This window comes from Loxodonta africana, chromosome 21 (assembly GCF_030014295.1).
Source record: "Loxodonta africana isolate mLoxAfr1 chromosome 21, mLoxAfr1.hap2, whole genome shotgun sequence".
Taxonomy (NCBI): Eukaryota; Metazoa; Chordata; class Mammalia; order Proboscidea; family Elephantidae; genus Loxodonta; species Loxodonta africana.
This window is the reverse complement of record NC_087362.1, coordinates 40117489-40134969: the sequence shown is the minus strand read 5'-3', so window position 1 is coordinate 40134969 and position 17481 is coordinate 40117489. Positions and strand designations below refer to the sequence as shown.

The 17481-nt window shown below is 42.1% G+C and overlaps 1 protein-coding gene across 13 annotated transcripts in view; it reads left to right on the top strand.

Moving 5' to 3' along the window:
- Positions 1-243: 243 nt before the first annotated feature.
- WWOX (WW domain containing oxidoreductase) overlaps positions 244-17481 on the top strand; it is a 1096383-nt gene continuing 1079145 nt past the window's right edge. For 11 of the 13 annotated variants that reach the window (XR_010318844.1, XR_010318846.1, XR_010318845.1 and 8 more), the window contains exons 1-4: positions 552-660; positions 4340-4404; positions 5299-5356; positions 10142-10320. Coding sequence is in view for 10 of the 13 variants with exons in the window: in XM_003418094.4 (XP_003418142.3) it covers positions 554-660; positions 4340-4404; positions 5299-5356; positions 10142-10320 (409 nt within the window). In the remaining 3 variants the exon portion in view is untranslated. Of the gene's footprint in view, positions 492-551; positions 661-4339; positions 4405-5298; positions 5357-9768; positions 9917-10141; positions 10321-17481 lie in introns of those variants that run through there. The other 2 variants (XM_023558142.2, XM_023558141.2) reach the window with 2 other exon arrangements.

Here is a 17481-nt window from a genome sequence, read left to right as displayed (position 1 = left end):
TAAGGCCCAAAAACAAGAAAATGCTGCAGTCCGGCGAACCACCCTCGGAATCTTTTCCTGTTGGCGCCGCTTTCTACCACGGGTGTGCCTGGACTACATCTCCCAGGATGCCCCATTGCTAGAGCTCCCGCAGGATTGGTCAGAATAACGCGGAAGGGATTACGCTCTCCCAGCAACGGGTGAAGCCCTGGACAGTGACAGGATGCGCACGCCCCTTCCCTGCGGCCTGCAGCTTGACGAAGCGCCACTCCATTTCCAGAAACGTGGAGCATTCTCCGGCTTTTAATTCCAGCCGAGTGGCCGTGCGACCTCCTAGGTGCTTTCACCACGCTTCTCCTCGGGCCCCGCCCATTTTCGCTTGGCAGTTTTGAAACTCTGGAGACTGGATTGCAGCTACGGAGTCAGCTGAGCGACTTTGGGCGGCGCAGTGCGCAGGCGCGAGCGGTCGGGGAACAACGCGCGCGGCACTTGGTTGAAGCGGGAGTTTCTGGGTGAGGAGACCCGGCGGCAGGCGACCCAACGAGTGGGTGACAGAGCACCTCCTCACACCGCCATGGCAGCCTTGCGCTACGCAGGCCTGGACGACACGGACAGCGAAGACGAGCTGCCTCCGGGCTGGGAGGAGAGAACCACCAAGGACGGCTGGGTTTACTATGCCAAGTAAGGGGGCCGCAGTGGGCGCCGCCGGGCCAGGACGCACCTGGAACCCGACGGCCTCACGTGCCCGGCCACTCCACTGCCCTCGCACGCCACCTGCGCGGCACCGTGGGCCTGCGTGGCGAGGGCGGTGCAAAGTGGAAGTAATTGCTGGAGAGTTTCAGCTGAAGGGCTTCGCCGGTCCCGAGAAGGGGCCGGCCCCTCTTCTTGAGCCCTGGGTCAAGCGAGGGTCACCTGGCAACGTCAGGCGCGCCCTCTGCTGTCCAGGAGGCAGCACTGCACGGCGCAGTGGTGGGCAAACTGGCCTTATCCAAAAACAGTAATACAGAAGATAAAACAACGTGCAGAAGTCCACGTCCCTCCTCGGAGGTCTGGGGAGGGGGCCTGGGAATATGTACCTTTTAACAAATGCCTTACAGAGTTTCATTATCCTTTCCTGGGAAAGTCCTGAAAACGCTCGCAGACCCTTCAGAGTCTTAGCACCATCATTTGCTTTATAACCTTGGGCAACTGAAAAAAACACTCTCAGTTTCCTCATCGGTAAAATGGGTTGCTATGAGGTTGGTCCAGGCACTGTGCGTAAAACACTTAACAGAAGGTGTCTTAAATGCTAATAATAAAAGTAATAAATAATCAATAACTGTTAGCCTTTCCCACTGTCTCTGCAGCTAGGGAGTGTCTTAAGTACAAATACTGAGTCTCCACAAGGCCCCTCTTTTATTACACTGACATGGGTGACTGGTCTTGACTGGTTCCCATAGCTGGAAGGTACATCTTTCCAGACCTCTGCTGGGCGGTCTGTTCTTTGACCTTTCCTAAGCCTGGATTCTCAACAGTCCCCTTGATCTCTCCTGACCTGTGTGAGTGTCTCTGGCCTTTCTTTTCCCTCCTAACTCTGGAAGGGCCACTAGTCTTTCTCTTGCGGGTTGGGAAACTTTGATAATGTGCATTCACAAAGATTGTCCTTCAAGTCATTTTTCCAACATGTTTTCCTTTCACTGCAGCAGGGCCAGGCCCAAGGCCAGGGCTGATGGGACAGAAGCTGTAGCTCCTATTGAGACCTTGTGGAAACCCCTTTTCCAGCTTTACCCTTTTCCTGCTTACCAGGTCACCTTTACTGATGCCCCATGTGTACTGATAGACACCTTGCATGGAACCCCCACCAGCCTGGGGTCTCCAGGGAGAGGCAGTCATCCACTGTTTCCAGGGTCTTATCAAGTAAGGGGAGCTCTGGGACATTCACACCCACTGAGGGCAGACCTCCCGCTAGAGAGAGCTAGCCAGTCCTTTCTCCCCTCCCTGCAGTGGTCTAAAGTGGCCCTTCTGTGGCAGATGGGTGGAGGAACAAGGTGCCGGTGCTGGGGTCTTCCTGAATCCTTCCCACTCGCCCCTTTTTTTCTGCCCAGGCCTCTTGGCTGCCAGAATACAGCCAGCCTTTCCCTGTTGAAAGGTGGTTCTTTTCCACAGGATGCTCGCCTGGGCTCTTCTTCCTCACTGTGAGCTCTAGATCTCTGTGCCAACTTACAGAAACTATGCTTAAAAAAATCCAAAAACTTGGACGAGCATACATGAAAGTGATGTTCATATAATGTAGTATAAATGTAATTTTGATCCCTTTGGTTTGAATTAAAATCACCAATAATTATTTCTTTAAATGACAAAAAGCTTATTGAAAAAAAATGAAAGAAGGCTTCTATTTAAGGAAGATAACACTTTGGGGACTTGTTATAATTTACTCTTTATTAAAAACTTACTTTAGGCTACAATTAAAAAGAATAACTTTTAATTAATTTTTACATGTAAGTCTTCACTTTGAAAAACTGTGTGGAAGGCATAGTTCTGAGCTCTTCACACATGTTAGCTTGTTCAGTCCTTTCTATAACCCTGAGTAGGTGTCACCATAGGGATGCCTGGTGGTAGTGTTAAGCCCTCAGCTGTGAACCAAAACTTGTGAGCAGTGTGAACCCACGAGTGGCTCTACAGAAGGAAAGACCTGGTGATCTGCTCCTGTAAAGGTTGCAGCCTAGGAAACCGCGTGGGTCAGTTCTACTCTCTCGCATGGGGCCTCTATGAGACGGCACCTAACAGCAGCAATATGTGTTACTATTATGTTCATTTTACTGATGAGGAAACTGAGGCACAGGGAGGTTAAACAGTATCTTCCAGGGCATGCAGCTGGTAAGTGGGAAAGCCAAGCTCCGGAGTCCTCAACCACAAAATTACTCTCTTCATTTAGACCCAAGGGTTCTGCCTTCAGGGCACCTGTGCCCCTCAGGACAGATGTGTGCCGCAGGCTGCAGATCTGAACCCTTGTTCCCCTGGCAGGAATTTGAGGTCTATCTCTGGTTGTTATTGTCTTTGAGGGGGCTGGGATTGGGGATTACTGTCCAGTGACTCGCTTGTTCCTGTTCCAGGGAGCAGGTGCCTTAAAGATCCTCAGGGCAGACTGGAAACGGCCGGTGTAAGCTGAGAAATTGAATTAGGCAAGGGCCTGCTCACTCCGACCTGGTGTGATGCTTCCTGTCCTGCAGGTCACTTGGTCTCTCTCATCCCTTTCGCTTGTCTTTTTCCTGATCCCGCACTCTCTGGCCCTGGTTTCCCATTGTCACCCTCACCACTGTTGGAAAAATGACCTCCTCCCTTCTGGCTCCCATGAGGCCGTGGATTCTGTCTCCTGTCATGTGTGCTGACCATTTCATGACTCTGTATCTCTGCCCCACCAGGCTGTGAACTCATTTGTTCATTCATTCAATTGTTCCTTTGTTCATCAAGTGTTTCTTGAGTTCCAGCCATCTGCCAGGCACTGTCCAGGCTCTGAAGTGAATGAGTCAGAAATCCCTGTCTTCATGGAACTGGCTGTTGGAGACAAACAAGCAGGCAGACAATATCATTTCAGTTAGTGATGGGGCTCTAAAATAAATCAAAATATAAGCAGGGCAAGGAATTGGGTGGTGATGGGGTAAAGCTGGAGTTGGATGGGGATGAGTGGGTTCCCTCTAGCTAGAGGGTGAAAGAGGCTTTCCTGGAGGAGGTGAACTTTGACTAGAAACATGAGAATGAGCCGGTCGGGAAGATCTGGGGCAGGAATATTCCAGGTGGAGGGAACAACAAGGGCAAAATCCCTGAGGCAGGAGTGAGCAAAGTAGGGTTGACGACAGGCAGAGGCCAGCATGACTGAAGTGCTGGGGGGCACTGGCAGGCAGTGATGGGACACGGGGAGGCACAGGCCCTGTCCTGTGAGTAAGTGAGGTGTGGGAGGATAGAAGAAACTACACTGACATCAACATCAAGTCCTGCAATATGATTTCCTATTGATGGAAGATCGTAGTAAGATTGAGGCCTTTCTTTCCCTTCCCTTTCCTCCTCTTTCCTCTTTGTCTTCCCTTTTCTTCCTTGTCTTCTTTTGTTCCTCCTCCTCCTTTTCCACTAGCCTATTTTTTTTTTTTTTTTTTTTTATAGAGTGAGGCTTTCAGGAGATTTTCACAGGACTGCATTTCCTTACAACTCAGAGAATTTGACCTGATGTAAACAGTAAAATTTCTCTTCTAAATATTTCTTCTCTGAATGTCTGGCTTTACTACTTTTAAGTGGTAGTATAATCTGGGAGGGAAAACATTTAAAGCTACTGGTTATTTTTTAGAAGTGTGACTCAGCTATTTATTTTGTGGATTTTTTTTAACAGTCACACTGAGGAGAAGACCCAATGGGAGCATCCGAAAACTGGAAAAAGAAAGAGAGTAGCAGGAGGTTTGTATGTTGTTGTCATCATAAAGCAAAGAACCTTATATTTAAAGCATTAATTAGACAGGTAACATGTCACAGGCAGGTGACAGGTCACACCATGTCGCTCTGGGACAGCTCTGTGTAGAGAACCATCAAGGAACTTATAGGATTTGGCAGAAGGATGTTATGAGATGTTGGGGTGGAGTAAGAATGATTTCTTAATGGTCTTAAAAAAAGAGTTAAAATAATTAGAGTCCTCGACCCATGTTTTCTGTGGTCTGTTTGTAAAATTGTTCTTGATTTGTATCACGGAATTAAAGATACCAGTATTTTATGGGATTCCATAAAGATCTCCATGCCTTCTAGGTGCTTCTTTTTGCAAGTGGGCGATCCATGGAATAGAAGTATGAGAAGGTCCCTGTCCTCAAGGGCTTTACGGTCCAGTTGAAGAGACAGAATGTAAACATGAAAAAAAAAAAACAAACCCAAAACCTACTCAATAATATTGCATAAGAGATGCCACAAGTCATCATATGAACAGTGTGTTGGGTGCTATCCATCTCGATGTGTGCTGTGAATTCATCCAATTGAGAATTCACATTGATTGGAGCATCTGGGAAGGTTCACAGCAGAAGCAGGAGCTGGATGGAACTTTTAAGACTGAGCAAGAATGAGATAGGGTTTTCTTTCAAAGCAAGAGGCACAAATGTGTGGTCCAGTTGGGGTAATGGGCCTTGTGCAACGGCCACAATCAGATCACATGACCTCGGGGCATTGAAACTAGTTGGTCTGGTGGGATAGGCTTAGAGGGCTGGGACTAGCCAGGCATGGGCCTCTCCCTCTTTCCTGGGAATCCTGGGGAGAGGCCTTCCATTCACTCTGCCACACGTTGACCTATGAGCCTTTCCTGTGTTTCAGACTTGCCGTATGGATGGGAACAAGAAACTGATGAGAATGGACAAGTGTTTTTTGTCGAGTAAGTGTCTACACAGAAACTAGTCTTGACCATCTAGCTTTTTAGTAGATTTTAAAAATTAGGAATGCACACTGACTAGAAAAATTGGGAAATTAGAAAAATATGAAGTACATCATCATCATGTTATTGGCAGGAATAACTGCTCTTAACAGTATTTGGAGTAACTCTTCCAGTTTGTTCTTCATGCACTTGTTTTCTTAAAAACAAATGAATGAAAAAAAGGGAATTTACTATCTGAACTGCTTAGTAACCGGCTTCTCCCACATAATGTATCATGAGCATTTTCTCATATTTTCCAAGATGATGATATTTAATGGCTATAGGGAATTTTGAGGAGCCCTGGTGGCGCAGTGGTTGAGTGCTCAGATGCTAACCGAAAGGTTGGCAGTTTGAGCCCACCAGCCGCTCCCATGAGAAAAGACCTGGCAGTCTACATCCTTAAAGATTGCAGCCTTGGAAACCCTATGGGGTGGTTTTATCCTGTCCTATAGGGTTTTTTTTTTTTTTTTTTTATAGGGTTACTGTAAATCGGAATCGACTTGATGGTAACAGGTTTACAGAGCATGTATTTTGTACAGATATACTATAATTGATGTTGTTAAATTCCTGTCTTTGGGTGTCTATAATTATAATATTTTGGGCATCCTTGTCTCTAAAGGAGCCCTTATGGCAAAGTGGTTAAGAGCTTGGCTGCTAACCATAAAAAGGTCAACAGTTCGCATCCATGAGCAGCTCCTTGGAGACCCTATGGGGTAGTTCTCTTCTGTCCTGTACGATTGCTATGAGTCAGAATAGATTTGACGGCAGTGGGTTTTTTTTTTTTTTTTTGGTCTCTAAAACTTTTTCACCTCTATGATTCTGTCCTTGGAGTAAATTCCAATAACAAACAAGAATATTAACCACTTATCGAGCATATAATGTGAGCCAGGCAGGGTTCAAATAACCTTATATCTGCACTATGAGCTCATTCAATCCTCACAGTAACGCTAAGGGGTAAGAATTATTATTATCCATGGTTTGCTGCAGATGACACAGACCAGGGAGGTAAGTGACTTGTTAATGATCCCGCAGCGAGTAAGTGGTAGAGCCAGGATTTGAACACAAATGACTGCTCCAAACTCTGCCCTCTTGACTAGTCAAGAGGAGAATGAATGTTTGAAGTTTTCTTATTTATGGAGTTAGGATTTGTTAGTTAATAGAAGTTGGTTTAAGCAGGGGGTTACTTTTTTAGGAAAGGTATGTATGTAACATATACATTTTATTTTAACCTTCTGTTAAGTTACACCAAGCTTTTGTGGTGGGACCAGACTTGCTCTGACTATGCATCTGGTGCTTGGACTGGAGGGTGGTCTTTCTCCCCAAAGCATAACAGCCTAACGTAGCACACCCACAGCATAGCCTCTGCAATTTCCAGTTTCAGTTTCTTTAAAGTTGAGCAAAAACTTACCTTTTCAAAAAATCTGAGTGCTGACTCTTTCTGGATTTTTTATGACATTTTTCTAGTGTGTTCAGTGTACCTGATTGAACCAAAAATTTTTTTTAGCTGCTTACCTTTGAGACTTTCCAAAGCATTCAGCTTAGTTTTCATAATACGTTATACAATGACACTTTATTTTCACCTCATATGGTAATAGTTCTGATGGCATAAGGACTTTTGGAACAACCTAGTGAACTCTTGGTACATAGCCAGTATTGAGAGCAAAAGGACCATGGGTTGTGTGTCTCCCAACTGCTGTGAGCAGCCACAGGGAGAGGAGACTGTCTGGCAGGCTGAATGTCTGCAGTATAATTGTTATCTCCTATTAATTGGTAGCACAGTGGTTAACGGTTTGACTGCTTACCAAAAGGTTGGGAGTTTGAATCTACCAGCTACTCCTTGGAAACCCTGTGGGTCAGTTCTACTCTGTCCTGTAGTATTGCTGTGAGCCAAAATTGACTCAGTGGCAACAGGTTTGGTTTATTAGTTTGTAAAAGTTTTTCTTAGTAAATTAAGGATATTAGCCCTTTCGTTATATGTTGCAAATTTTTTTTGCACCCACGCTTAGGAAGTTATTCACCTGAAATGGGTGTTATTCTTAATTGACCTATAGCAGTGGTTCCCAAAGTATGGTTCCTGGACGAGCGGCATCAGCCCCTGGGAACTTACTGGAAAAGCATTTTCTCAGGAATATATTATTGGAATTTATTCCATCCCAGACTTTCTGAATGAGAAACTTGGGGTGGGGCCCTCCAGTCTGTGTCTTAACAAGCCCTTCAGGTGATTTGAGGAGTCCTGGTGGAGCAGTGGTTAAAGCACTCGGGTGCTAACTGAAAGGTCAGTGGTTTGAAACCACCAGCTGCTCTGTGGGGAAAAAAATGTGGTAGTCTGCTTCTGTAAAGATTTACAGCCTTGGAAACCCTGTGGGGCAGTTCCACTCTGTCCTATAGGGTCGCTATGAGCCAGAACCCACTTGATGGTGGCAGGTTTGGTTGCAGTAGTTTGAGAATCATTGATTTTCTGTAGAGCAGGGGTTGTTAGACTTTTTCTGTTACGGAACAGATAGTAAATATTTTAGGTTTTGGGGGCTGTATTGTTTTGGTCACAACTGCTCAACTCTGCCATTGTAGCATGAAAGCAGCAATAGACAATATGTAAATTAGTGGATGTAGCTGTGTTTTAATAAAACTTTATTTACAAAAACAGGTGGCGGGCTGGATTTGCCCTCTTGGACCATAGTTTGCCAGCCCTGTTCTAGTGCAGAGGAACAAGCAAGGACTTCCGAGTCCAGCTAGAAGTGGGTTAAATCCTAGCCCCTCTGCCCTCGTCCTTAGCCCCCACCCCAGCTAGTCACCTAATCATTCTGAGCCTGTTGTAGTGGTGTGTTGGTAAATGTTTAACAACCAGCTCTTTAGAAATAAACTTTGATTTGTTTTCATGAAGTAAATGCTTCTACCATAGCTGATTTAGGCTACTAATGTGAAGTCACCGTGGAGCAGGGAACAGATAGGCACGTTTGATTCTAGTGAGCCAGGGTGAGCTGGCTTCAGCACACCGCTGCTGTAATGTCTGCGAATGACATTGGAGTCATCATGCTTATCTGGCAGGCTATGATTATAACTACAATAAAGAGTGGCTTGTTCTTATGTCTTAGTATTTTTTGGGTAAAGAGTACAGATTTTTAAACTAAATGTAGTTTTATAAACATATACGTATATAATAATATATATTTTAATATGTAATCATGTATTTTTTAATTGTATATATAGATAATGTGATATGTGCACGTATTTATTATATACGTGTGTATATGTATGGAGCCCTGGCGGTACAGTTAACCACCAGGGCTCCTTAGAGCTCAGGCTGCTAACCAAAAGGTCAGCAGTCTAAATCCACAAGGCACTCTGTGGAAACCCCATGGGGCAGTTCTACTCTGTCCCATACAGCTGCTATGAGTTGGAATTGACTTGATGGCAACAGGTTTGGGTTTGATTGTATATATTTTGTTCCATTTGTGGGTGGGGTCGCTGTGAGTTGGGGGCTGATTCCATTGCAGCTAACAACAACAAAATATATATTACAAATACATACTGCAAATATGTTTTAAATTCTGAAATCTTACTTATCGTTATTTCTGGAGAGTTTTTAATAGTTTTTAAGATGTTTCGAGATGTATTTATTCGAAATCCCAAGAATACGTTTAAAGTGTAAAAAATAAATTGTTACATAAGGAGTAACCTGTTAGTCCATATGTACTAATGTCCTAGTCATCTAGTGCTGCTATAACAGAAATACCTCAAGTGGATGGTTTTAACAAAGAGAAATTTATTCTCTCACAGTCTAGTAGGCTACAGGTCCAAATTCAGGGCATCAGCTCCAGGGAGAGGCTTTCTGTCTTTGCTGGCTCTGGAGGAAGGTCCTTGTCATCAGTCTTCCCTCCGTGTGGGAGCTTCTCAGGAGCAGGGACCCTGGGTCCAAAGGATGCACTCTGCTCCCAGTGCTGATTTCTTGGTGGTATGAGGTCTCCCTCTCTGCTCGCTTCTCTCTTTTATATCTCAAAACAGATTGCCTTAAGCCACTATCTGATCTTGTAGATCTCATCAATATAACTGCAGCTAATCCATCTTATTAACATCGTATTAACAGGGTTTCCACCACATGGGGAAATCACATCAGATAGCAAAATGGTACACAATCCTACAATACTGGGAGTCATGGCCTAACCAAGTTAAGACGTATTTTTGGGGGACACAGTTCAACCCATGACAACCAATATATTTCAATATCACTTTTATAAGATTTAGATAAACTTCAAAATTAGTTCAGTGTTAAAATGAAAATCATTAGAATTTTAGTAGCTGGCTAGTTTTGTACTTATTTAAGACACATAATTCTGAGTTTTCTTACTTCTCTACCAATCTTAGGATGGTGTACAGGGCTAAGTGACTTAGCTGGAGATCTGCTAAAAACAGTGGCTGACAGATCTTATAACCACATTTGCATGAATTAAAAAAAAGCTTTCTCAAGAGGACTCCTATGAGCTCTAAGGCCGAAAGGCGAAGGTTATCGTATGTTACTTACAGGTAATTCTCTAGAATGGAATTCAGTGACTATCTTTCCAGGCAGGAGTGTTATCCTTCAGGATGCCAGAAGATAAAGAGGCCCATTTCTTTTCACTGCTAAGAATAAGCCTCTTGGTAAATGTGAAAAAAATGAGGTTTTTCTGAACCAGGAGATTTTTTTATAGTTCTGAATGCTTGTGTTCATGCTGTGGGTTAATGTAAAATACTTTCTCCTTTTCTTTGCAGTCATATAAATAAAAGAACCACATATTTGGACCCACGACTGGCATTTACTGTGGATGATAATCCGACCAAGCCAACCACCAGACAGAGGTATGATGGCAGCACCACCGCCATGGAAATACTCCAGGGCCGGGATTTCACGGGAAAAGTGGTCATTGTCACTGGAGCCAATTCAGGAATCGGTAGGCTGTTACAATGATTTTATTTTTTATGTGTGTGACTGCTGTAAATGAGATCCACATAAATCTAATGCAGTGAAATTTTTTGGTAGTAGCAATTCTGTAATTTAAAAATACATTTATAGCCCTTTTCAGCTGCTGTTTCGTTAAAATTATGACCTCTCTTTTTAAATCCCGGTGTTATCATGGAAGGCTCTGTTGGAGCTGACCTTGAATTCTCTAAAAGCTGAACACTCAGCAAAAGGTTGTGGCTATTTTGGTATTCAAGGATTAGAGACAACAGGCTCAGCTTAAGAGTTTTTGACCTGGTCTGTGTGGTGTACGGACATATTCCAATTACCTGGGTTATTCAAACCAAAATTGATTGGTAATGGAATATGGGCAACAACAACGTATTATGACTTTGGAATAAAGGACACTGCAGGTTTTGATTGGTCACTAAGAATATCATTTTCCTTAGGGAAAAGGATCATATTTCTTTATAAAATTGGAGAATTAATTAGTCCTTGGCATAACCTCTGAAGTAACCCTCTGAATTGGTCGAGTTTAGTTACAGTGATGACCGTGAGGTAGGTTGCTCAGTGGGGGAGGAGTTCCTTCCTCTAGCAGGGCTCCTGAAACATCATAGGCTGGTAAAGAAGCAGAGGCAAAGCAGATGGTACCATAACGCCCCGTGTGATTTTGTTTGTACCCATTTATGTCAATATCTTAATTAGTAAGAGCCAAATGCTTTTAGTTAGGATATGCATTTTCAGAGTAATTTAGGTAAAAAACATGAAATTGCATGGACTGTTTTCTGTCAAGTTCTCTGTGTCTGATTGTCCCCCTGCAGCCCTCATAACTCCACGTGTTGGCCATTTCTCTCCTGTGCTTCCATCTCCTCACCCCTTTGTGCATAACTTCCATGCTTTCCCTTCGCTGCCTTCCTTAATTTTGAATGACCGCTTCTTCAGCTTTCTGGAAGCATTCCCTAGCATCATCAAGGAAGCACAGGAGATGAGAGTGCATTCTTTTTCTTTTAATAATTTTTATTGTGCTTTAAGTGAAAGTTTACAAATCAAGTCAGTCTGTCACATATAAGCTTATATACACCTTACTACATACTCCCATTTACTCTCCCCCAATGAGTCAGCCTGCTCCCTCCTTCCAGTCTTTCCTTTCGTGACCATTTTGCCAGTTTCTAACCCTCTCTACCCTCCCATCTCCCTACCAGACAGGAGATGCCAACATAGTCTCAAGTGTCCACCTGACACAAGTAGCTCACTTTTCATCAGCATCTCTCTCCAACCCATTGTCCAGTCCCTTCCATGTCTGATGAGTTGTCTTCGGGAATGGTTCCTGTCCTGGGCCAACAGAAGGTTTGGGGACCATGGCTGCTGAGATTCTTCTAGTCTCGGTCAGACCATTAAGTCTGGTCTTTTTATGAGAATTTGGGGTCTGCATCCCACTGATCTGCTGCTCCCTCAGGGGTTCTTTGTTTTGATCCCTGTCAGGGCAGTCATCGATTGTGGCCAGGCACCATCTAGTTCTTCTGGTCTCAGGATAATGTAAGTCTGTAGTTCATGTGGCCCTTTCTGTCTCTTGGGCTCATAATTATCTTGTGACCTTGGTGTTCTTCATTCTCCTTTGATCCAGGTGGGTTGAGACCGATTGATGCATCTTAGATGGCCGCTTGTTAGCATTTAAGACCCCAGACGCCACACTTCAAAGTGATATGCAGAATGGTTTCATAATAGAATTTATTTTGCCAGTTGACTTAGAAGTCCCCTTAAGCCACAGTCCCCAAACCCCCACCCTTGCTCCACTGACCTTCGAAGCATTCAGTTTATCCCGGAAACTTCTTTGCTTTTGGTCCAGTCCAGTTGAGCTGACCTTCCCTATATTAAGTATTGTCCTTCCGTCACCCAAAGTAGTTCTTATCTACTAACTAATCAGTAAATAACCCTCTCCCACCCTCCCTCCCTCTCTCTCACCCTCCCTCCCTCTCTCCCACCTCTCGTAACCACAAAACAATGTGTTCTCCTCAGTTTATACTATTTGAGAGTGCATTCTTAAAGGATTAATTATTGTATAGTACAGGGCCTAAAATTTAGTAGGCTACAATCCCAGAGCAGAACTTTTGACTGCACTTATCTATCAGGATAAAGAAGCAAATGGAATTTAAAAAAACAAAAAACTGGAAGATTTATTTAAAATCAACTTTCAGACATCATCCTAGACTCTGAATATGTTCGGCTCAATTGTCTGAACCTCTGCATTGGGATAAATTCTATGTAGTTGTTATTGATGTCAAAACTCATGATGCCGTATTAAAAATAATGGCCAGATCTTCAGTCATCCAAGAAGCAGTATATCGTGTTGATTATATTGACTACTGTTGTGGTGAGGATGTGAATAGACTGATATCAAAACAAAACAAACTCGTTGCTGTTGCGTTGAATACGACTCATAATGACCCTTTAGGACAGAGTAGAACTGCCCCACGGGGTTTCTAAGGAACGGCTGGTGGATTTGAACTGCTGACCTTTTGATTACCAGCTGAGCTCTTAACCACTGTGCCACCAGGGCTCCAATGGACCGATATAGTACAGAGTGATTAAAAAAAATAAGGACTTAAACAAGCACCTAAATAAAATATCTTTTTTTTTTTGATATAACACTCAGTTAACCAGAAAATTAACTAAAAGATCTCATTCCCTTAATCTTCTGGCTAGACTGTTCTTTAATTAGTAAAAATTTTTTTGCCATGTAATTCTTTGGTTATTTTGCATGTAAGTGTTCATACTGTGCTCTGCTGCTAGATAACCTTTGAATGTGGCTAATATTCTTCCAAAGGTTTGTAGCACCAGGCTAATATAGGAATAATAAAGTGGTTCACAATGTAAAAAGAACTGCATTTAGTTAGATATTTAATTATTATAGAAAGAGAAGGAGATTCTGAAACATCACAGAATAAATGTGTTATTGATCAGCATGGACCTCAGACCTTTTGAGAAAAGCTCCCAAATCTTTGTGCCTCTTTGCAGCTCCCACTTCCCCTCGAAGACCCTTCCTTCCTGGTGTTTGTAATTTATTTTGTGTGCAAATTGTAAAGCTCAGGACAGAAGGGATGTTGTGGAAGGCCTTAGGGAGACCAGTTCTTTATTCAAACACCCACAGTTCTACCTGAGCTCTACCTTCCCTCAGAAATTGCCCTTGACATGGCATCTCACCTCATCTACCCTCTCCACTCTTCCAAAGCATAAGCCTAGGTGAGTGCTGGAGATTTTTATTCTTAATTTTTGAAATAATATACTGAACATTCCAGTCAATCAAATACTTGCAGATAACTTTCTCTCTGCAGCAGTGGTATCAGGTGCAAAGAAAAGAAGAAGCTTCAGATAGGCACATGGTATTTCGTCCTAACTGAGTTAGCTTTTATATCCTGCATGACTGCCTTAGAATGTGTCCTTGCTCAGGTAGGCTGTGGCTTCTTGATAAAATTCTTCCTTCTACTGAACTATGAAACCTGCCAATTTATAAATTGCTATCACTGCCTTATTTCTGCCCATTTCAAATGAAATAGCTGAATGCAGAGTGAATTGGGCGTCTTCATTTCCACAACTTCTGGACATTCAAGAGCCATCTTCTATCAGAGTTTTAATAATGTTGGAATTCCCTTACCTTTTATCACTCAAGGGAGCCCGCTTCTATCTATAAGCTGTTAAATCTTCAGCCTTGTGAATTTCTGTTCTCTTTGAAGTAGGCTGGGCTGAAAGAAAACATACTAGTATTTGTTTTGAGAGTGTGGTGACTCCGTAATTAAAACATATAGATATCTACTTCGCTTCAGAGGCTGATTTGCCAATCTGATATTTCCAATGGTTCTGTACTTTTCTTTTTTTAAATTTTCTATAAGGCAGGCTTGGCTTTGTTGGAAATGCCAATGGTGAGACTCTCTCAGTTGTAGAAGGGGACGATAAGGTAGCCGGAGGGGCATCTCTTGCTAGATGGACTCCGGAGTTTGACTAGTACATTGCCTCGTTTGAAGTGGCCTCTAAGCAGATTTTTTTTGTCTTCTCCCTGCTTCCAGTTACAAATGATACAGAGCTGTATTTTGAATTTGTCATGTTTGATATTATTGAGGCAATTGGAGGGAAACAGTTAATTTAACTCAAAAAGATCAGGGTGAGCTTGGAAGATACAAAGAAGATTCTGAAGAAATGTCAGAATAAAGCACTATGGATTCATGGAATCTTTGTTTTCACAGTTAAGGTCATGTAGTACCCTTGACTGGGTTCAGCTGTCTAGATCAGGGATTGGCCAACTATGGCCTGCTGCCTGATTTTGTAAATAAAGTTTTATTTGAACACACTCGTGTCCATATGTTCCTGTTTTGTGTATGGCTGTTTTTGTGTTACCAGTAAGGCTGAGTAGTTGAACAGAGACCATTTGGCCTGCAAAGCCAAAAATATTTGCTCTCTGGCCCTTTACAGAAAAAGTTTGCACTAGGGTATTAAATCACTTTAAAAGTAAGCTTGTACTAACATTCTCTAAATTGGCCCTTGTGCTAATAAATGGATGCCCCTAGGCCACAAGAAGATTGTGTCAACACATCATATGTCACTGCTGGGAGTGTCCCACCAATATCTTGTAACCCTTGCCTCAACTCTGTTCCCCATTTTCTTAGGGAGCTGCAAGGCCTAGGATGTTGCCTCCTCAGAAACTAATACTCTTCTCTCCTTGACCTTTGTTTAGCCAGCTTTCTGAACCTGAAGAACTTGTAGATTGAAAGCTGTAGATTGTCGACCTGTCTGTGGAGTTCAGCATCTCAGTATCCAGGGGAAAGCCATCTCTTCACCCAGAGCCTCTGCTAGGAGACCAAGCGGCCCGGAACCCCACAGTCTAAACTGCTAACCACTAGAGACAAGGGAGGAGTTCATTTCTGTGTATGTTCACTTAGTGCTGAGCAGGGAGGGGCAGGTGTTTCATGACTCTGGAGTTAGCAGCAGCTTATTGGCTCTCGTTTGGTAAAAATGAATGGAAGTGGCTTCAACATGGTGACCATTAATTACAAATCTTATTGTGAAGGCTCAGGAGAAGAAATATAGGCTTGGGAATTCCACACTACAGAAAATCCTGTAGGCTTTCTTCTAGACTCAAGCTGTCAGTCTAACTAATTTGGTTATGTATATAAAGAGTTCAGTATAAAATGCTTCCTCCTTGAGTTTGTGGCCTGACATTTGCTCATCGAAGACAGGACCCTTCACATAAGTTCTAATGAGGGTACAGTTGAATGCCTATGCGTGGGACAGTGCCAGCCCTGTTCCCTGTCTCCCATTAGCAGGGACATTTGTTGGAACTCATACACATGGCTGCGGTGAGCGAGAGAGGTTTATCATCATATTTAAGGAATAAAATCCAAGTTTTGTGAAACATCTTCATGTATTTAAGAGCCTTTAAAAAGTATGAGCCAATTAGATATTTTCAGTCCAGTGTTCAGTGGCAATGATGATAAAACTCTCCTCTTTCAGGCTTAAACCAGTAATGGTTAAAATTTGATTTTTAAATCCCTTTTAGAGTTTTTTTTTAAAAAAAAAGTTTAGTCAGGATGAAAAATTCCTTTCACCTTTTGAACCTTCATAATGCTGGGCTTTATCAAATGTTGTTACTTGAAATCTAGAATAGCCTGGCCTGGTTAGGGTTTTGAGCCAGAGGAGCCATTAACAAGAGGAAAACTGTTTGTTTTTCCTCCTGAACAAGTACAAGTTGGCCCCCTTGGTATATATCAGTAAAACATATTTAAGGAATGGCACTTCAATTTTCTATTGGTATTTATGTTATGTAATTACCTCCCTAGGCATTACTACAGGGATTGTAATACATATTGAAATTTATATATTTTAAGATATAAAAAGTATATTCTCCAGCTATCAGATTCATCCCTAAATTTGCTCTACTTTAAACAAATGAAGGTAGCAGATTTCTTTGCAGGAAATCCAGAATGTTGTCATAGATAATGTTGAAATTTTGGTGGACTTGGCTTACAGAGCCCACTTTTAAAAACTGTTGAAATTACAGTGTAGTTGCCATACTGTTTTGTTCTGACAGTCATCAGGATCATGAATTCAGATCTGGTATAAATTCCAAATTCTACCAGTTCTGCAGTAATAATAAGAAAGTAACTTTTTCTTCATGTAGTCACATGTAATCATTCTGAAGATTTTAAATTCACACTCACTTCCCAGTTATGAGACAGACTACTTTTCTTTACACCTTCAGTTTTCTGTTTCCTTTTCCAAACTCATGTTAGTAAGTTTTGCATTCCAGCCTAGGCTATGCCATTGACTCTTTCTCAGTTCTTCCAAAAGGTTGTGTAAATCCAAGGATATATTTATATTTAGTCTTTTTTCTTGGATAAATATACTCATATGGGATCATTATACTTGGCATCCTGAAATGCCTGAGTACAATTTCCTTTCTGATTACTGACAAGACAAACTAGTGAGATCTTGGAATTTATCTTCTTTTTAAGAACCTGGTGCTCATTAAGTAGAGGGAGAAAAAAAGAATCTAAAAAAAATCCTTTCGGAACTTTAAACTGTAATTTTAAATTAAAAAAATTTTTTGTAACTTCTCTCTTATTCTAAAGTATACCCATATATTATAAATAAAATGATTTTGTTCTGAGAAAATGTTGAGATTTTCGTCACACACAGTTTTGGAAAAAGTCCTGGAATAACGTTGCATTAAAACTGAAGGTTGTATCTTACAAATTAAACAGCCTGTTTATATTTAAATATTCTTGGACATTGAACATATGTGGAAATTACACGATCAGAGTATTTGAGAAGCCAAGCTATCTAAAAGGAGAGACCTGTACAAAGCATTGTAATGAGTCTCACATCATAATTTGGTAATACATGTGAAAAACTGTATTAAAAAATGTATTTCTACTTGATTAAATCTCAGCTGAGACTGTTTTTGATCATTTGCCTTATGTCACCAGTTGAATTTCATATTTGCATGTAGGTTTAAATTTTATTTTACTTTATTATAGTGTCAGCAAAACAAATGAGGGCAATATAAGCTATTGTTCCATGGCAAAATGGTTCAAACTGATAATTTAAAGACAGTATTCCAAAGTCTTTCTACCTTAATCAAGATTCAGTAGTGTTAGATTTG